The following is a 19,477-nucleotide window of genomic DNA, read 5'->3' on the forward strand; positions in this document are numbered from 1 at the left end:
TATGATTGGATCTCAAAATAATTATGTGGAGTGAAAGAAGTTAGATAAGAAGAGTACATACTATGTGATTCTTTTATCTAAAATTGTAGAAAATGTAAATTCAGGGGCAGAAAGCCCATCAGTGGTTGTCTAGAGATGGAGGCAGGGAGAAAGGGCAGGAGAGAGATTTAAATAGGCTCAAAGAAATTTTGGGCGATGGTGGAAATGTTTTTTATCCCAATTGTGACAATATTTTCATGGGTGTGTATACATATATCAAAACTTATCAAATTATACATGTTAAATATGTGTGGTTCATTGAACGTCAATTATATCTTACTAAAGCTGTTAAAAATGCATGCAGATGTTCCTCATTGTGGTTTGAAGCTGTGTGTACCCCAGAAAAATATGCTCTGAAAGTTAATCCATTCCTGTGGGTGGGGACCCATTGTAAGTCGGTTCTGTTGGTGAGTAGGATCTTAAGATGTGACCCACATCACTTAGGGTGGGTCTTAATCCTCTTATTGGAGTCCTTTATAAGACAATGAAATTCAAACAGAGAGAAAGCCACAGAACCAAGAAACTGAAAGCAATGAAATCTGGAAGAAAAGAGAGAGATATGCAGATGCTGCCTTGTGCCCTTCCATACAACAGAGGAGCCCAGGATCACTGGCAGCCAGTCTTTGGGGAGAAAGCATTGCCTTATTATGCCTTGATTTGGACATTTCTCTCAGCCTTGAAACTGTAAGCTTATAAACTAATAAATTCCCACTGTTAAAAGCCAACCCATTTTATGGGATCTGCTTTCAGCAGCATAGCGAACCAGAACGCATACCAATGCAAGGTGTTGATGGTGGGGTGGTGTATGGGAATCCTGTATTTTAAGCATGATTGTTCTGTAAACCCACAGCTTCTCTAATAAAGAAAAAAAATGCATGTAGACAAAATAATAATGTACATATGCAATGAACACACAAACAAAAACACATATTAAACACATTAGAATGCTTTCCTAAAGTGGAGGAAAAGAGAATGGCAATGAAGAACAGGGTAAAAACGTTGCCAGACAAAGTGGGCTTGCTGCCCGATGTGCACAAGAACCAATTCTGGGCCTCTTCTTCCTGGGCGGCGCTGACCGTGCTGACCACAGAGCGCCGCAGGCAATGGAAGAGCCTCCTCACCCTGCCTGAACTTGGGAGGGGTGAGACCAGAGTGGGGAGCCACCTCCTGCAGCGGGAACAGCTTTGCTAGCAGCTGGAGGAGGAGCAGCGGGCGCCAAGCTTCTCTCCGCAGAAGCTCCCAGCATGGTTGATTATATTGTGGAATATGACTATGATGGTATACATGATGATGAGTTAACTATTCGGGTTGGGGAAATAATGAGGAATGTGAAAAAACTATAGGAGGAAGGATGGCTAGAAGGAGAACTAAATGAGAGAAGAGGAATATTCCCTGATAATTTCCTTAAGGAAACTGAAAGACAGAATCCAAGGATGACAATTTGCCCATCAAACGAGAAAGGCATGGGAATGTGACAAGTCTTGTACAACGAATAAGCATCCAAGGACTTCCAGCTGAAGGAATTCAGCCACATCTACAAACCAAAAACATTAAGAAGAAAACCAAGAAGCATCAGTTTAAAGTTCTCTTTGAGTAGATGTCACAGAATGAGGGTAAGCTGGAGCTGAAGTAGGAGATACTATTGGTATTAACGAAGAGGTAGAAGATGGCTGGTGGAGTGGAACCCTGAACAACAAGTTGGGACTGTTCCCTTCAAATTTTGTGAACGAATCAGAAGTAATAGATGATGGTGGTACAGAAAGGTTCAGAAACTTTTTTGACTGGGCTTACCTCACTTTCACCCTCTCTGGGGAATGGGAGTGAAACTGCATCTGGACCAACTGTACCACCAAAGAAAATCTGTGGAATTCGATTTGGAGATATTTTTAAAGAAGGCTCTGTGAAACTTAGAAGAACATCCAGTAATAAAAAGAAGAAAAAAACACAACAACAGAAAAGCCCTTGGTCATATAGTCATTAGGATCCAAAACTCAGAATGTGGATGTAACATAGACACTGGAGGTAAAATTAATGCTAAAGAATATTGTAGAACATTATTTGCCTATGAAGGTACTAATGAAGATGAGCTTACTTTTAAAGAGGGAGAGATAATCCATTTGATAAGTAAGGACACTGGAGAAGCTAGCTAGTGGAAGGGTGAACTTTAATGGTAAAGAAGGAGTATTTCCAGACAATTTTGCTGTTCAGATAAATGAACAGGATAAGATTTTCCAAAACCAAAGAAACCACCACCTCCTGCTAAGGGGCCAGTTCCAAAACCTGAGTATTAGCTGAAGAGAAGAATTTTCCTAGAAAGCCTGAAGAAACGAGACTTCCGGAAGATGGTGGTTAGGAGAGACAGGGCAAAAAAAACACCTCCATGAAAAATACTAGATAAAAGCCAGAAAGTGAACCTGAACACCAGTTCTAGCGATGCACCAGCTGGACAAGGTGTGCTAAATCCACAGGGACCGTGCACTTGGTGAAACCGAGAGTCTGCGTTCTGAAGTGAGTGAGTAAGCTTGCTGAATATCCGGCAGCCATGCTGAGGTGTGGGGAAACTGTGGGTTGGTGTTTGGAGTCAGACTAGTTCTTTTTTAAAAAACCCAAAAGTGGCTGCAAACATGGCAGCGAGAACCACACAGTGAAGCACAGCAGGAACAGGCTGTGGGTACGCCTCAATATCTGGCATGCACGATAGCCTTTTGTGCACCCACTGCTAATTGTCTCAGAGCAAGGAAGGCAGAGGTGAGCCAAAAGGGGGAAAAAACCACACCCCTTATAGTCATCTTTCTGGCGGGCTGGGAACACCCCTGCCCGGGGCCAGCGCCACAGCCCAGAGCCACAACCAAAAACCCAGTGCAACAGGAAGTATTTCCAGCAACATGTGCACATGCCACAATATCAGGAGTGGACAACAGCCTTTCGCATGCCCACAGCTAATTGTCCCAGAAATGGGGAGGCAGAACTGTGTGAAAAGGGGGAAATTAACACACCCCATTCAGCCATCCTTTCAGCAGGCTGGGAACACCCCTACTTGGCCCAGCGGCCCAGAACTTCCCTTGGGGGATGATGCGCACTTGTGATGTAGCACAGCCTTCCCTCAGCAGAGGCCCTAGGAGGGCATGACTTGGAAGAGGGACCCACTCGGAAGTCCCAGGGACCATACGCCAATACCAAGGACTTGTGGGTCAGCGGCAGAGACAATCTGTGGCGAGACTGAACTGAAGGTTTACACTCTTGCAACAGCCTTAAATCTCCAGGAACACCTGAGAGGTTTGATTATTAAAGCCACCTTCCGTCCCTAACAGCTCAGACACATGCCCCACATTCAGGGCGGACAGCACCAACAACACACCGAAACTTGGTGAACCAATTAGACCCCCACAAGAATCAGACCCCCACACACCACAAAGTTGGGGAGAACAGGCTTGAGGGGAATAGGTGACTCGCGGACGCCACCCACTGGTTAGTTAGAGAAAGTGTACGTCACCAAGCTGTAGATCTAACAAATTAGAAATAAGCCTTTGAATTAGTCTACATATCCTAAAAGAACCCTATCAAGTTAAGCAAATGCCAAGAGGCCAAAAACAACAGAAAATTTTAAAGCATATGAAAAAAGCCTGACGAAAAATCAACCCAAGAACAGAAACCAGAAGTCCCACCCAAGAAGCCTACTCCACCTACCAAAGTACATACATACATAAATAAATATATTTAAGAATTACAAGAGAGGGACCTTACATCATGGTAAGGAGAGTGAGGGGAGAAAGAAATTTACTCTGCTAGAATTATACCCCTTTTAGGGGTAAATGCATTTCAGTAAGGACTTATGGAGACAGAAGATTCTAAAGACTTAATTTCACAGCAGAAGCTTCAGACCCTTGGCCACGTGAATGAGGAAATATTTAGAAATAGGCATTTTTCCTGGCACTCCTGAACTAATTTGAAACTCTACTTACTCATTTAACAAATACTTACTGTCTCCTATATGCCAGGTTCTATTAACAAGGCCAGCAATTTTCCCAATAATCGTTCATCTCCACCACCTAGCCCTACCTGCTGGGGCTTCTTTGCCTGCTGTTGCAGAACCATTCGTATTCCCCCGAGGGCTTAAACTGGGTTCCATTTTCACTCCTTCTTCAAAGTAATTCACAGTAGCAGCGCTCTTCTGCTTCATTAGTCGTGCCTGAAGCTGTTTGGAAGCTTCATGAAATGCCATTTCCATTCGAATATCATTGTTTTGAATTTCATAGTACAAACCTGAAGAAAGATGCTGAAATAAATATGACATTTCCCACCATCGCCTACTGAAGAATTGCAACTTTTCACTGATTTTCCCATGTTTACCAAAGTTTAAGAAAATGATGAGTGATTAAAGAGTGGAAAGAGAAAGAATCTTATGAAGGAAGAAAACACATTCAGATTAGAGGAAAATAACATACCAAGTAAAGTCCAGGCCACAATATTGGTTGGTTCTAAGCAAGTGGCATTCTCAAAGAAAATTTCTGCCTGCTCGTAGTTCTCCATCAGAACAGCCATGACACCACACAGAAGCAGGCTGAGAAGAGACCACCAAGGTTAGCAACATGGTCCCACTCCTGTGGGAAAGAGATTTTCATGCAGAAGCATCTACTCTACTCATTTCTTATCTCCCTCTAGCCATACCTGTTGATATGATTCTGGTTGAGGGAAAGGGCTTTCCGAAAACACTCCTGTGCTTTGATGTTGTCCTCAGTTAGGAGACAGAAGGCACCATAGTCCAGCCAGTGGTCCAGGTTCTGGGGCTCACGGACCAACCTCTAGGCACAGAAAGCATCAGGAGGGCCAACGTTATCATGACATTATGTTATATTTCTTAGGCACATAACATCATGTAGCAAGCACTCCAAAAATCATGTAAGCTCTGTGAAAGCAGTGATCATAACTTCCTTTTCTCACCACTGAATCTCAAATGCAGTCAGTATTCTGGCTTATAGTAGGTGGTCAACAAATATTTGTTGAAATAATTCAAACACTGAATCCTCAAACCATTTCTTCCTATGTCAGTGTTCTAATGACCCTAAGCTCATCCAATACTTTGGAAGTCTAGAGATTCATTTTATGGCATATCATTTATGTATAAGAAATTCTGCCATAATCTTGAGATGACAAATATAAGGTTACCCACAAATCTGTGTTTTAAAAAGTGCCTCATTATTGTTGTGAAATAATTTTTCCCAAATTTTGCCCACATTAGTAAAACCTGGAAATAATTTTTTTTAAATACAAAAAGAATAACAATTTATTTATAGAGATTGATGTGAATTGGTTGTAGTCTAACTGTTCCTCCATCAATTAATTTAAAATTTGCAGCAAATTTTACTCTTGAAAATTATTATAAATATGAAAAGATGCTTAGCATCATTAGTCATTAGGAGATGCTATAATAAAAAGACCCAATACCTTTCTATTTGGGACATTGGGAAAGTTTTGGTAATGGATGGTAGAGATGGTAGCACCATTATATTGTGAATGTAATTAACAGCATTGAATTATATATTTGAATGTGGTTAAAAGGGAAGGGGAAATTTCAGGTTGTATATATGGTATCAGAATAAAAATTGAAAAAAAAAATCCATGGAGTTGTACAACACAATGAACCCTAAGTTAAACTATTATAAAAATGTGCTTTCATAAACTGTAACCAATATACAAACCAATACAAGGTGTTTATTGGGAATCCTGTATCTTATGCATGATTGTTCTGTAAACCCACAACTTCTCAAAGAAAAAAAAAGGCATGATACCAAGTGTTGACAATGATATAGAGAAACTAGAACACAAACATTGCTGGATGGGAATATAAAATGGAGCAGACACTCTGGAAAACAGTTCGGAAGTTCCTCAAGAAGTTAAGCATAGAATTACCATAAGACCCAGAAATTTCACAACTAGGTATCTATCCAAGAGAAATGAAAACTTTACGTCCATGCAAAGTTTATACACCACATAGGCACATTTTTTAGCAGAATTATTTGTAATATCCAAAAAGTAGAAACAAGCCAAATGTCCATTAAGAGATGAATGAAGAAAATATTACATGGAATATTATTTGGCCATAAATAGTGAAGTCGCCGGGAACACAGTGCACTGTTAGGTGGGCTGAGGGGGCGTTGGCAGCCTGGGAGCTGGGGAAGTTTGGGCGACTGCTGCCTGAGCTGCGACTCACGAGCCAGGCTCCAGCTCCGAGGATGAGGGGTCAGGCCGACCAGGCCTACAAACTTGCAGGCCAGCTGCGGTCATCCTGCACCCTCTTGCTTGGGAAAAGTGTTTAAACTTCTACAGTGTCATCTATCATGTACCTAGTTTATACAGTTATTCATTTTTGGGGGGAACAAAGTCAAATGGATGCTTATACTTCAGATGAACAAGAAAGCTTAGAAGTTGCAATTCAGTGTTTGGGGATGGTTTTTAAGATCACCCCAGAAGATTCACATCTAGCAGTTGCACAGTCTGACAGAAACATTCACAAATTCCCTCCATAAGAATGGTATTGTGCCCCTCTCAAACTCAGTGGCTGAAAATTCAGGAAAAGCTGACCAATTAAAAGATGAAGGCAATAATCACACACAAGAAGAAAATTATGATGCTGTAGTAAACTGTTACATACAGGTAACAGAGCTGGATCCAAATAATGAGGTTTATTATTGCAACAGGGCTTGATGCTCAGAGTAAATTAGGTAACTACTCAGATGCAATAAAGGATTGTGAAAAAGCAATGGCAACTGATTCATAATACAGCAAGGCCTATGGGAGAATGGGGCTGGCCCTCACTGCAATGAATAAATTTGAAGAAGCAGTTATGTTATCAAAAGGCACTGGAGCTTGACCCTGAAAATGATTCCTGTAAGTCAAATCTCAAAATAGCAGAACAGAAGCTAAAAGAGGTATCCAATCCTACAGGAAAAAGATTGAGCTTTGACATGGCTAGCTTGATAAATAATCCAGCCTTCATTGGTATGGCTGCAAGTTTAACACAGGATCCTCAAGTTCAACAGCTAATGTCAGGAATGATGACAAATGCCATTGAGGGTCCTATCGCTGGAGTTGGAGGCCTCAAGGATCTGTCCAGCCTCATTCAAGCAGGTCAGCAATTTGCTCAGCAGATACACGAACAAAACCCTGAACTTATAGAGCAACTGAAAAATCATGTCTGGAGCAGATCATTCAGCAGCAGCACTGAAGAACATTCCTGAATTGACCAGGGACCCTAGCTCAGAATGTAAATGATTTCTGGTTCTGAAGTATTCACCATAGATAGTGGCTAAAAAAAAGCACCACAGCCGATTTTCGAAAATAGTGAAGGAAAAACTCTCGTGTATATTCCTAAAAATAAATGTGTTTAGATAATAGGTTTATCACAAACAGCCTTGAACATAACATGACTCCTTTGGAAATGAATGATCAGTAGGCTTGTTAACTATAAGTGCCAATACAGCACTGGACAATATTCCATTTTCAAACTCTTATCATATTTGTATATTAGACTTAACAACAGAGTATATTAGTTGAACAGTAGGGCTATTTATTGGTGAGTTCTCAAGCTCCAAATTTTCCTAAGCAAACATTTTTAGAGGGGAGATGAGCAAAAGGAATTATTTCCCATGCCGGACTAGAAAAAAACATACTTGCCACTGAGTAGCATGTCAAAAGAGAAGAAAATTTTTATTTAGGTTTAGCTTTGATAGTGGTATCAGTAATGGATATATATGATACGTGACAGGGTATCTTAAGAGCTGGTGGAAAGCAGCATTTGGTGCAGGGGATGTTGTTTTGAAAAGAAAAACAGATGAGGTGAATGTAGAGAGAGTGAAGGTAGGATGCTCAGGTTTTCTGTATAGTTCTCAAGTAATCTTGCCTGCAGTTTGGTATTGATAACATTATGGCCAATTGTACTAAGTACATAATAAAATACATTTAGAAATCCTTAATGGTACTACTCAGTCTTATAGCTATTCAATTTAATTGGCATAATTTCACCAATGGCAATCTTCCATGGAAATTCTTAAAATATAGGTCAGTGTTTACCTATAATTAAATAAACCAAATGACTTGGCCCTAAGTTAAGGATTTTATAAGTGGCACTTAATTATGTTACATAAACACTAAAAAAAAAAACTCAATAATTAATGGATTAATGGATTTTAAAAAGCATCTATCACTAACATTGCTTGTTCATGTAATTTTCTCCTTCTAAGCAGAAGCATGCCACTTACACTTAACCTTAATTAGATGCAACTTATACATAACAGGAGACTTAAAATATTTTAATGTAAATTATCCTGATGTAGATCCAAGGACTCTAATTTAGGGAAACACTGGGTTAGTGGTTCTCCTCAATTAGACCAGAAAGTACTTAAGCATCTGGGCTCAGGCTACATTGAAAATCTATATTGTTCTGGCCAGGGAAGATCAGAACTTAAACTTTAGAAATTACATCTCTTATATTCCATCTAAACCAACTTAATTTTTCATGAAGTCAACTCTGGTGTTCAAATGTTATAAAGAATAAAATAATAACTAATCAGAAAAAAGTGAAGACTGTGATGAAAAAATAAATATCAGAAAAAATCCTTAATTAAAGATTAGTCACTCTTATTCAATGCTGAATAAGAAGTTAGTTTCTAGCACAACTATCTTGAGTGCATTAAAAACACTATAAGATCAATAAAATTGATAAGCCTCTTGTCTAAGAGGACTAAGAAATAATAGAGAAAATACAAATTAATAATAACAGCAATGAAAGGGGGGATTTTCACTACATATCCTGTAGATATCAAAAGGATAATTTAGAAAATTCCAACTGCAGGTCATATATTTAACAATTAAGATGTAACAGACAAATTCATTTTAGGGTACAAACCACCAAAGCTCACTGAAGAAATAACAAAAATAGACTTATATTTGTTGAAGGAAATTGAATTTGTAGTTAAAAACCTCCCAGAAATAGCTAGAAGTAAATACGTGGAACTATCAAACTGCAACCCAGTAGCCTTGACTCTTGAAGACGACTGTATAACAATGTACCTTACAAGGAGTGACAGTGTGATTGTGAAAGACTTGTGGACCGTACCCCCTTTATCCAGTGCATGGACGGATGAGTAGAAAAATGGGGACAAAAACTAAATGAAAAATGGGGGGGGGGGGAGATTTGGGTGTTCTTTTTTTACTTTTATTTTTTATTCTTATTTTTGCTTTTTCTAGAATAAGGAAAATATTCAAAAAATAGACTGGGGTGATGAATGCACATTTATAAGATGGTACTGTGAACAGCTGATTGTACACCATGGATGACTGTATGATATGTGAATATATCTCAGCAAAACTGAATTAAAAAAAAATCAGTTTAGAGATTAAAGGGATGAAAAAAAAAAAAAAAAACTTCCAGAAAAGAAACCTACAGACCCACGTGGTTTCACTGGTGAATTTTACCAAACACATAAGATAGAAATAATATCAATTCTATATAACCTCTTCCAGAAAATAAGAGGAGGAAACACTTCCCAACTCATTTGATTTGGCCAGTATCACCCTGATACCAAAATCAGACAAAGACATTATAAGAAAAAATACTTTAAATAATGTCTTGATGTGCTAATATTTGTAATTAAGACAGCTATTATTTTTTACATGAAATAATGGGAATTGGTGTATTTTTTTCCATTTTACCCTCCTAGTTTGTTTCTTTGCTAATGTACCACTGATAAAAAAATTCAATCTATATGAAACCTGCAACTACCTGATTTCCATTCCATCCAGGTAGTTTTTGATCTTCAAGGAAATACCTTCATTACTTTGGAATCATTGCATTGCAAGTTATTTCAAGAGAGGGGTCTGTGTATTGGATTGGTGTGCTGGTTTGAATCTATTATGTCCCCCACAAAAGCCATGTTCTTTAATGCAATCTTGTGGGGGCAGACTTATTAGTCTTTTGATTAGGAAACAACCTTTTGATTAGGTTGTTTCCATGGAGATGTGATCCACCCAACATTTCCATAGAGGTATAACCCCACCCACTCTGGTGAGTCTTAATTAGATCACTGGAATTCTTTAAGAGAGATCACGAAGAGAAGGAGCTCAGAGAAGCTGAGAGACATTTTGGAGAGAAGTTAAGATATGTAATCCAGAGTTCGCCCCCAGGAGAAGCTAAGAGCTGACACAGACCCAGACGCATGGAGACACTGAGATATGCAGACAGAAGGACATTTGGAGATGCTAAGACATGAAGCCCAGAGTTTGCCCCAGAGAAGCTGAGAGAGGACCCCCAGATGCTTAGAGAGAAATGGCCTGGGAGAACAAGCAAGGATGCACAGAGGCTGAGAGAGAGGAGCTAGGAGACACAGAAAGCCCAGAGACATTTTGGAGAAAGCCATTTTGAAATCAGAACCCAGAAGCAAAGGATCAGCAGACTCCAGCCACATGCCTTCCCAACTGACAAGGTGTTACAGAAACCATCGGCCTTTCTTCAGAGAAGGTATCCTCTTGTTGATGCCTTAGTCTGGACACTTTTATGGCCTTAGAACTGTAAACTTGTAACATAATAAATCCCCTTTATAAAAGCCAATCCATCTCTGGTATTTTGCGTAACAGCAGCTCTAGCAAACAGGAACAACTGGATTATGTTAGCAACTCTTATAGTTTTAAGAAATGCCCCAAATATTATTCTTGCTTCTCTGGAAAATACAGTCCCAATCTAACTAGAGAAAAAAGAGGGCACTGTGGTAAATCTTTGTATATATTCTATTTAGGAACGCATGACTTCCATTAACCACACTTCACTGTAGTAGCTGTAGCTTTTACAATGCTATGTAAAACATGTCATGTTTATGCAAATGACATTTTCATTTAATGTACCAAATTGTTAATCTAGTTTTCATAATATGGTTTCAACAGATCCTGTCTAAGATGGCATTATCTAACCCTTACTTAAAAGTATGTATCCAGGTTATTGTTTTCAAACAGAAGAGACCTTATAATTAAATCAAATAAATTGCAGATTTCAAGTCAAAAAAAGTAATGAAGTACTATATATGCAGCAATATGGATGAACCTCAAAAATATTATACAAAGTCAAAGAGGCCTGTCACAAAGGACCATATATTATATGACTCCATTTATAGACAATGTCCAGAACAGGCAAATCTATAAAGACAGAAAGTAGATTAGTGGTTACCTAGAGCTCGGGTTGGGGCCAGAGGCATTGTGAGGGATGGAGTTTGACTGCTAATGGGTACAGGGTTATTTTTTGAAGTTATGAAAATGCTCTAAAATTAGATTGTGGCTATGGTTGCACAACTCTGTAAATATACTAAATACCACTGTACATTTTAAATGAGTGAATGTTATGGTACATGAATTATTTCTCAATAAATCCTGTTAAAAATTATAAATGGTGACAAAGCTCTCAAACTGTTACTCATACAAGTTTATGTAGCCCACGATGCATGTGGTAGGCAGTACTAATAGAATTAGAGAATCCGATTGTGATTTATAACACATTGGGTGTTATGGTACAGGAGATGCTTGCTGAATTTGTTAAACACAGGTTTTATTTCATATTATTTTTCAAATTATTTACAATAAAATTAACATTTTTTTCCTTTGGCATACAGTTCTTTGAATTTTAACACATCTATAGATTTATTATACCACTACCACAATCAAAATATAGAACAGTTCCATCTATCCCTCACACTGTTTATTTTCATCCTTCCCCCCACCCCTAACTACTAACAACTGATCTGCTCTCTACATTTTAGTTTTGTCTTTTCAAGGTCATATAAATGAAATAACACAGTATGTAACCTTTTAATACGGGCTTCTTTCACTCAGCATAATGGCTCTGCGAGTCATCCAAGTTGTTGGTTAACAGTTCGTTCTTTTTTACTGCTAAGTAGTGTTCCATTATAAGAATGTACCATGTGCCAGGGAGGGTTCAAGGAGGAGAAAGCCTCCCACCCAGACATGGGGAGAGGACTGGTGCCAGATTACATGTTGGGGAGGAGAAAGCCTCCCATCTGGACATGGGGTGCTGCTGGGAGTTAGTGCAAGTAACCAGGAATGGATCCATGGAGATAAGCAGGGCTACACAGGAGATAAGAGTTCAGCATAAACAAAACTTTAATGTTTGGAAATTTTCAAACATACACAAAATCAGAGGAAACAGTATGATGAACCCCTGTGTACTCATTATACATCAATAAATTATTAACATATGTTCAAAAAAAAAGAATGTACCATGGTTTGTTTATCCATTTACCCATGGAAGGACATTTAAGTTGCTTCCAGTTTGGGGCGAATATGAATATAATTGCTATAAATATTCATGTAAGGTTTCCGTGTGAACATAAGATTTCGTTTTCTTAGGGCAAAATTTCAGGAGTGGGATTGCTGGATCATACAGTAAACATATAAGAAACTGTCAAACCATTTTCCAGAGTGGCTGTATCATTTTGCAATTCTACCAGCAATGTATGAGGGTGCCAGTTGCTCTGAATCCTCTCCAACACTTGGCAATGTCAGCATTTTTTCATTTTAGTCATTCTAATAAATGTGTGGTGGTATTTCATTGTGGTTTTAATTTGCATTTCCCTATGGCTAATGATGTTGAACTTTTCTTCATGTGTTCATTTGCCATCCTTACATCCTCTTTAGTAAAGTGTCTTATCAAGTCCTTTGCCTCTTTTAATTGGATTGTTTATTTTCTTATTCTTGAATTCGAAAGTTTTTGTATTGTGACTACAAATCCTTTGTTGGGTATGTGTTTTGCAAATATTTTTTCCTAATCTGTGGCTTTACTTTTCTTTATCTTACTAGCGCCTTTCATAGAGCAAAGTTTTTAACCTTGATGAAGTCCCATTTACCAAATTTTTCTTTTACAGACTATGCTTTTGGTATCATATCCAAGAACTCTTTGCCTAACCCTAGATCACAAAGATTTTCTCCGATGTTTTCTTCTAAGAGTTTTATAGCTTTATGTTTTACATTTAGATCTATGATCCATTTTGAGTTAATCTTTATATAAGATTTGAGGTTTAGGTAGAGGTTCATTTTTCTGCATATGGATGACAAAACCATTTGTTGAAAAGACTATCCTTTCTTTATCGGGTTTCTTTTACCTTTCTCTAAAATCAAATAGCCATATTTGTGTGGATCTATTTCAGGACTCTATTTGCTTTATTATATGTCTGATCTATTTGTCTACCTTTCTGCCAATCAGGTTTGATTCTCAATAATCAAATGCTACTTGTTGCACAAATTTATTTATTATACTTTTGCTGCATTTAAATAATAGTAGCACTGATATTTGTTTAATTACCTCTTCATAATACACTGAAGAAGATATTTAATTACCTCTTCATAATACACTGCTGCCATGTCAAACTTTTCATTGACTTCTGCTTCAAATGCAAAGAGTCGAAGCTGTTCACTGCTCGTATAAATCCTTGAAACAGCACCTTGGACATCATCTGGCATGGTCTTATCATGTTAGGCAGACAAAATGAAGCAATTACAGGTAGGGAGGCTTTATGAGAATAGACTGGATGAGAGACAATAGCGATGAGGTCTAAAATGATACTGAGGTTTCTTATAGTTTTGCCAATTTAGTAAGAGTGAGAGTAAACCAAGAGAGAAATATCAAGGGTGAAAGAGAAGCTTCAGGTGTCTGAATACCAACAGCCTGAGCTTACAGAAATGAGTAAAAATTGCTTAGGACAGAAAATGTTCTCCTCAACCCTTGCTGCCATCAGAGTCCCTAGGCAAGTCAACTCTGACCTCAAACTAGCTTCCTTCATTTTCTCTAGAGTACAGGACAAATATTTTCTAGGTGCCATGACATAATAAAGATTGGCAAGCACTGGCTAGGATCTTCAAACATCAAGAGAAAAGGACACCAAGAGTAAATCACTCTGAGTGGGATGTAGACCCTACAAAGGAGACATTTTTGAAATAGCCAGAAAGATAGGAAGAAAACCAGAAAAAGAATATATCCCATACACCCAGCTGGGAAAGCATGTATGGTGTAATTAGTAACCTCCTGAATCAGAGGTTATGGCCAAGGAAGATCCCTCCCCTACCCCAAACACACAAATCCTTTAATAAGAAGTAAAAATAGTATCAGGACTTTAATAATACAGTTGCTAAGGAATGTGAAGAGTAAAGCAAAATTTGAGATAGGTCAAAGAGAACTTCTGATCACTGATTAATATCTCTGTTCTTTGTTCTTTTTAGTTCCAATGACCTTGAACTCCAAATCCCTTCAGCAACACACTGCCAAGCCCAAACCAGAAATATGCTACCTTAAATGTCACATTCACAGAACCCAAACTCCAAGCCTTCAAAATTTTTCCCTGTAGATCCCTTAAACCTGTTCTCTGACTTTATTGAGACCTTCATTTCCAAAAACCCTATCATTTCCCCATGGACCTCATGATTACCTACTCACACTAACCTCTCACCAACTTATTCAAGCCCCAGGTATCTTTGCCCTCCTTGTGCACTTGTCTTCAAAACCCCGACATAAACACAATCTTACAATCTGATTTCTTCACTCTTAGACATGAGCTGCTAACTGGCCCTGAGAAAAACTGCATAGACATAGAGATATTTGAGCTGCCACAGACTCTCCTGGCTTTCATTTGAGCTGCCACAGACTCTCCTGGCTTTCAATCTTCGCTGAAGTTCTCTAATACAATTAATTCATGTACTTGCCCTTGTTTAGCAACATATTCTATACAGTATTTAGATTTTTCTTTCTTTCTTCAAGTTTTTCATTAACCCTTATCCCCTTCACTTTCCATAAAGACCTTACTTCACAGAGAAAATACGAGTCATTAGCAAGAAATCTCTCAACTTTTTAACCCCACACCTAAATTATTTACTTCTGCATCCATCATATCTCTTTTCTTTCAATCTCAGACAAACTTTTCTGTTTCAAGTCTAATCCTTCCATCTAATTTCTTGATCCTTTCCCACTCATATACCCAGGGGCTTGCCATTAGTTATCCCTTTTCTCTCCTCTATCTTCAACTTCTCCCACTCTGCTGATTCCTTTTCCCAAAACTGTGGACATGCATAAATCTTTTCCATCTTAAAAAGAAAATCCATCAAATTTCTAGCTACTACATTTCCATTTCCTCCCTTCATCTTCCAACTTGTTGAGTCTATATTCACCTGCTTCCTAATTATTCCTTTACTCCTCAACTCACTGTAATTTGAATTCACCCCTGGTAGCTCAATGAAATTGCTAGTAAGGGTTAACAATAACCTAATTGCCCAATCCAGTGAAAACTTTTCAGATTTTGCTTTTCTTAAACTCCTGTCAGTATTTGATACTTTTTCTTCTTAAAATTCTTTTCCCTTGGCTTCTGTCATAACACTGTCTTCTAGTTCTTTTGCCTCTTTTAACAATTCCTCTAGTTCCCTTCACGATTCTTTTTCTCTTTTCCTAGGGTTCCACTACCAGCTCTTTCCTCTCTTTACTCATGTTTTTCTCGGGTAGCCTTATCTGTGACCGTAGTTTTAAGCCATCTATATGCTCATGGCTCCCAAACTTATCTCTAGCTCAGATCTCTCCCTTGAGCAAAATCCCATAAAATTGAATTCAACATCATCGCCCTCCCACCAAATCTACTGATATTGTATTCCTTGTCCTGGTTAATGGTACTACCAGTTGCGAGTCATAGAGCCTTACACTTAAGAATCTTTGACACTTCTTCCTCCTTACTATGCAATAACCAGTTAACACCACCAGTTTGTTTTTTTTTTTTTTAGGTTTAAATTCAAATAATAAAATACAGGAAATGAGTAAAACATATTTTCTTAAACATACATTGTATAGCAGCAAAAATTATAATGTAATTACAGATTGCATACATATATATATATATATATTTTTTTTTTAAATAAATTCAAAGTTATCTGAGCAGTTGCAAAAACAATACTAGCCCCATACACAGAATTCCATCATACCCTGACCCCCCTCCCCCGGTAGCTCAATCCACCAACTTTAACTTGCTGTCACATTGCTATTTCTTTCCCTCCCTCCCTCCCTCCCTATCATCCATCATCTATTGCTCTGTCGTCTGAACATATGAGAGTTAGGTGCACACATCCTTGAGCCTTCACTATAATTCACATATACACTTCCCATGAACAAGAACATTCTTTCATGCAATCCCATTAAGCGCAGCTAAGAAGTACAATAGATTCAACAATGATAAAAAGCTTACATTCTATATTTCCTTTACCTTATGTCTCAACTGTGTCCCTTCAAGCCACCTGTCCTCTATCGTCCTGTCCCATCCAAGTTCATCCTTAGTATTCAATTGTCATCTAGTTAGACTGACTTTTTTTTTTTTTCAGTTGTGGAAACATATATACAGCCTAAATCTTCCCATTCCACTCCCTCCCTAGCCTTTCATTAGTAGGATTAATCACGTTTAGAATGTTGTAATGCTCTTTCCCACCATCCATTACTAGAAATTTCCCTTCACCTCAAACAGCAACCCTACACTCATTTCTTAACTCCCCATTGCCTCTTCCCCCATTTCTCTTAACCCAAACTCTACTTTTCATCTCTATGGTTATATTCTCTGATAATTTATTTATGTTTACTATGGGGCTTAAAATTAACCTGTTAAATCCATAACAATCTTGTTTTTCTTTGATACCACCTTCACTTCAATAGGACACATAAACTATGTTCCTATACTCCTTCATTCCCCCACCTTTATATAGTTGTCTAAAATTACATATTTTACATTGAGTTCAAAACCACTGATTTGTCCTTAAGAGTTTGTGTATTTTATATCATGTAGGAAGTGACTAGTGGAATTATAGTTCAAAAATTATTGACTTCTATTTGTATTCCATTGTGGTTGGAGAATGTGCTTTGAGTATATTCAATGTTTTTTTTTTTAAAATTTCTTGAGGCTTGTTTTATGTCCCAGCTTATGGTCTCTTCTCAAGAAAGATCTGTGATCACTAGAGAAAAGTGAGTGTCCTGGTGCTTTGGGATGTAAGGTACTATATATGTCTGTTAAAATTCTCTATATCTCTTTCTCCTTTCCCTGTCTCTCCTCCAGCAGGGCTCCCCTCAGAATCTGAAGTAGGGCAGGTCTTTCATTGGCAAAGTCTCTCAGCATTTGTTTGTCTGTGAAAAATTTAAGCTCTCCCTCAAATTTGAAGGAGAGTTTTGCTGGATAAAGTATTCTTGGCTGGAAATTTTTCTCTCTCAGAGTTTTAAATATGTCATGCCACTGCCTTCTCGCCTCCATGTTTGCTGCTGAGTAGTCACTACTTAATCTTATGTTGTTTCCTTTGTATGTGGTGAATTGCTTTTCTCTTGCTGCTTTCAGAACTTGCTCCTTCTCGTCAGTATTTGACAGTCTGATCAGAATATGTCTTGGAGTGGGTTTATTTGGATGTACACCACCAGTTTTACCACCTCTAGTCCATCCTCCACACTTCTATCAAAGTGTTTTTGTAAAAGGTAAATCTGATCATACTACACCCCACTTAAAACAATTTGATTTATTGCTCCCTACTGCTTACAAGGAAAAAGTCAAAACTTCTTTGTTTGGTATACAAGACCTCACTCCCACCAGGAACTGATCCTTAGCTTCATCTCCTGCTTCTCTGCCCCTCAACTATTCCAACTTCTGCTCCTGAATTATTTGCAGTTTCTGTATATGTCATATTCTTCCAAGTTTATAAGCCTTTGTGATGTTCCCTGTGACTCAAATATTCTAAAATAGCCACCTTCAAGGCTCAGCTCAAGCCACAGCTCCTCTGTGAATCCCTCCCTGAAAGGACCCCAAGGTGAAAACTGATCACTTTTTTCTTTAGGCATCCCTTTTCCACTCTACAATAGACACACTTCTATCATAGCACTTCTCTCACTGCCCTGCAGTTATTTGTATTTTGTGCCTGTCTTGTCTACTAGACAGGAGCTCCTTGGGGGCATAAGGTAACAGCAATTCCCTCACGCTCAACTCTCAACAGCTGTCCAATGTCCTGAACCATCTATACCCAGGGCAGGATTGTTCTCCTAATCCTGGGATACTGCACATTCCTCTCTTACCTCTTCCAGGAAAGCTAAACAAGGTGAAAGAAGAGGCAATGGTGGTAGAGAAGAAAAACAACAGTGAAAGAAAAAACAAACAGAATAGAGGCTTTGAGGAGGCACGGCTGGTTATATAGACCACCAGGGGGACAAAGGGAGAGATTTTGATTTTGTCATTGGTTTCAAATAAACCACAACTGAATATGTTAAAAAAATGATAAATGAAGACAAGATGAAAACTGTGAAAATACAGATACAAACAGAAAAGAGAGTGGGAGCATAGAACACCAGTCAGATAAAAAAGGCATGTTTGAAGTATCATTATCCGTTGGGTTTAATATCTGAAAACTCATAGTTTTTGTTTTTACAGTTTATTCTGTAGAAAAATTTGAAAATTACACAAGTTTACAAACAAATAAGATGATACTTTTGTTTCACAATTTACATAGTCAATATTATCTATTTTTGGCATATCCCATCACATATCTGATGGTCATAAAATTTATTTTTCTAGGAAACTGAAGGAACATACCCTGTTTGTTCTCCTCCAAATTAGTCTTACAACTTAGAGAGTTTCTTCTTCATCTTTGTGTTTTCAGTGTCTAGCACAAACTAACCCTTCAATAAATCTCCACTGAATAAAGGAAGGAAGGGGGGAAGAGAGGAAGGAAGGAAGGGAGGGAAGAAGGAAGGAAAGGAAGAATGGAGGGAGGGAGGGAAGAAGGAAGAAAGGAAGGAATCATTTGGAGGATACCTTGATGCTATTCAGACAAAAGGAAGGGCTCTCAGTTCTTGAGCACCTACCTGGTTCAGGGCCACGTGCATCTGATCAACCAAGAATACATACAGCTCACTGATAAACTTCTGCAGTTCCTCCTGGTTTTCAAATGCTGTTGTCTTCAAGTACTTCTCTCTCACAATCTTTACCACAGCATGCTGCAAGAGACACAGAGCACTCATCAGATAAAAAGCCCAGCACCAAGTTGATAGCACAGGCTTCTCTCGGGCTTCTGGTCTAAGGCTCGTTGAAAATCCAGAGGTAGATTGATTTCTCCCCTGATGACTGTAAGACTATCACCACTCTGAATTTCCCCCAGCCAGCATACTCTATGATTTCTTCTTTCCTTGACTTTACCATCTCACTAATAGGGGCAATCCAGGACCCATACAAAACCCATAAGATTCTGCCTCTATGAAGAGAGTCATAAAGACAAAACCTTAGCATGAAGTGTATGCATTTTCTCTCATGGTGGCCACATGGTTCCTGGGAGAAAGGGAGAAATGCCTGGTTTGAGAGTCCAGAGAATGGAATTCTGTCCCTAATCATGC

At 38.4% G+C, this 19,477-nt stretch overlaps 1 protein-coding gene and 2 pseudogenes across 5 annotated transcripts in view; 2 read left to right on the forward strand and 1 right to left on the reverse strand.

The window, feature by feature from the left end:
* CFAP70 (cilia and flagella associated protein 70) overlaps positions 1-19,477 on the reverse strand; it is a 106,297-nt gene that overhangs the window by 39,043 nt on the left and 47,777 nt on the right. For 3 of the 5 annotated variants that reach the window (XM_037804778.1, XM_037804779.1, XM_037804776.1), the window contains exons 16-20: positions 18,953-19,084; positions 13,435-13,560; positions 4,708-4,841; positions 4,485-4,600; positions 4,099-4,302 (exon numbers count right to left, since the gene is read on the reverse strand). In XM_037804778.1, coding sequence (XP_037660706.1) covers positions 4,099-4,302; positions 4,485-4,600; positions 4,708-4,841; positions 13,435-13,560; positions 18,953-19,084 — 712 coding nt within the window. The remainder of the gene's footprint in view (positions 1-4,098; positions 4,303-4,484; positions 4,601-4,707; positions 4,842-13,434; positions 13,561-18,952; positions 19,085-19,477) is intronic. The other 2 variants (XM_037804777.1, XM_037804780.1) reach the window with 2 other exon arrangements.
* On the forward strand, positions 1,284-2,392 carry LOC119510724 (annotated as a pseudogene).
* LOC119510725 lies at positions 6,273-7,277 on the forward strand (annotated as a pseudogene).

Source organism: Choloepus didactylus, chromosome 15 (genome assembly GCF_015220235.1).
Source record: "Choloepus didactylus isolate mChoDid1 chromosome 15, mChoDid1.pri, whole genome shotgun sequence".
Lineage (NCBI taxonomy): Eukaryota > Metazoa > Chordata > Mammalia > Pilosa > Megalonychidae > Choloepus > Choloepus didactylus.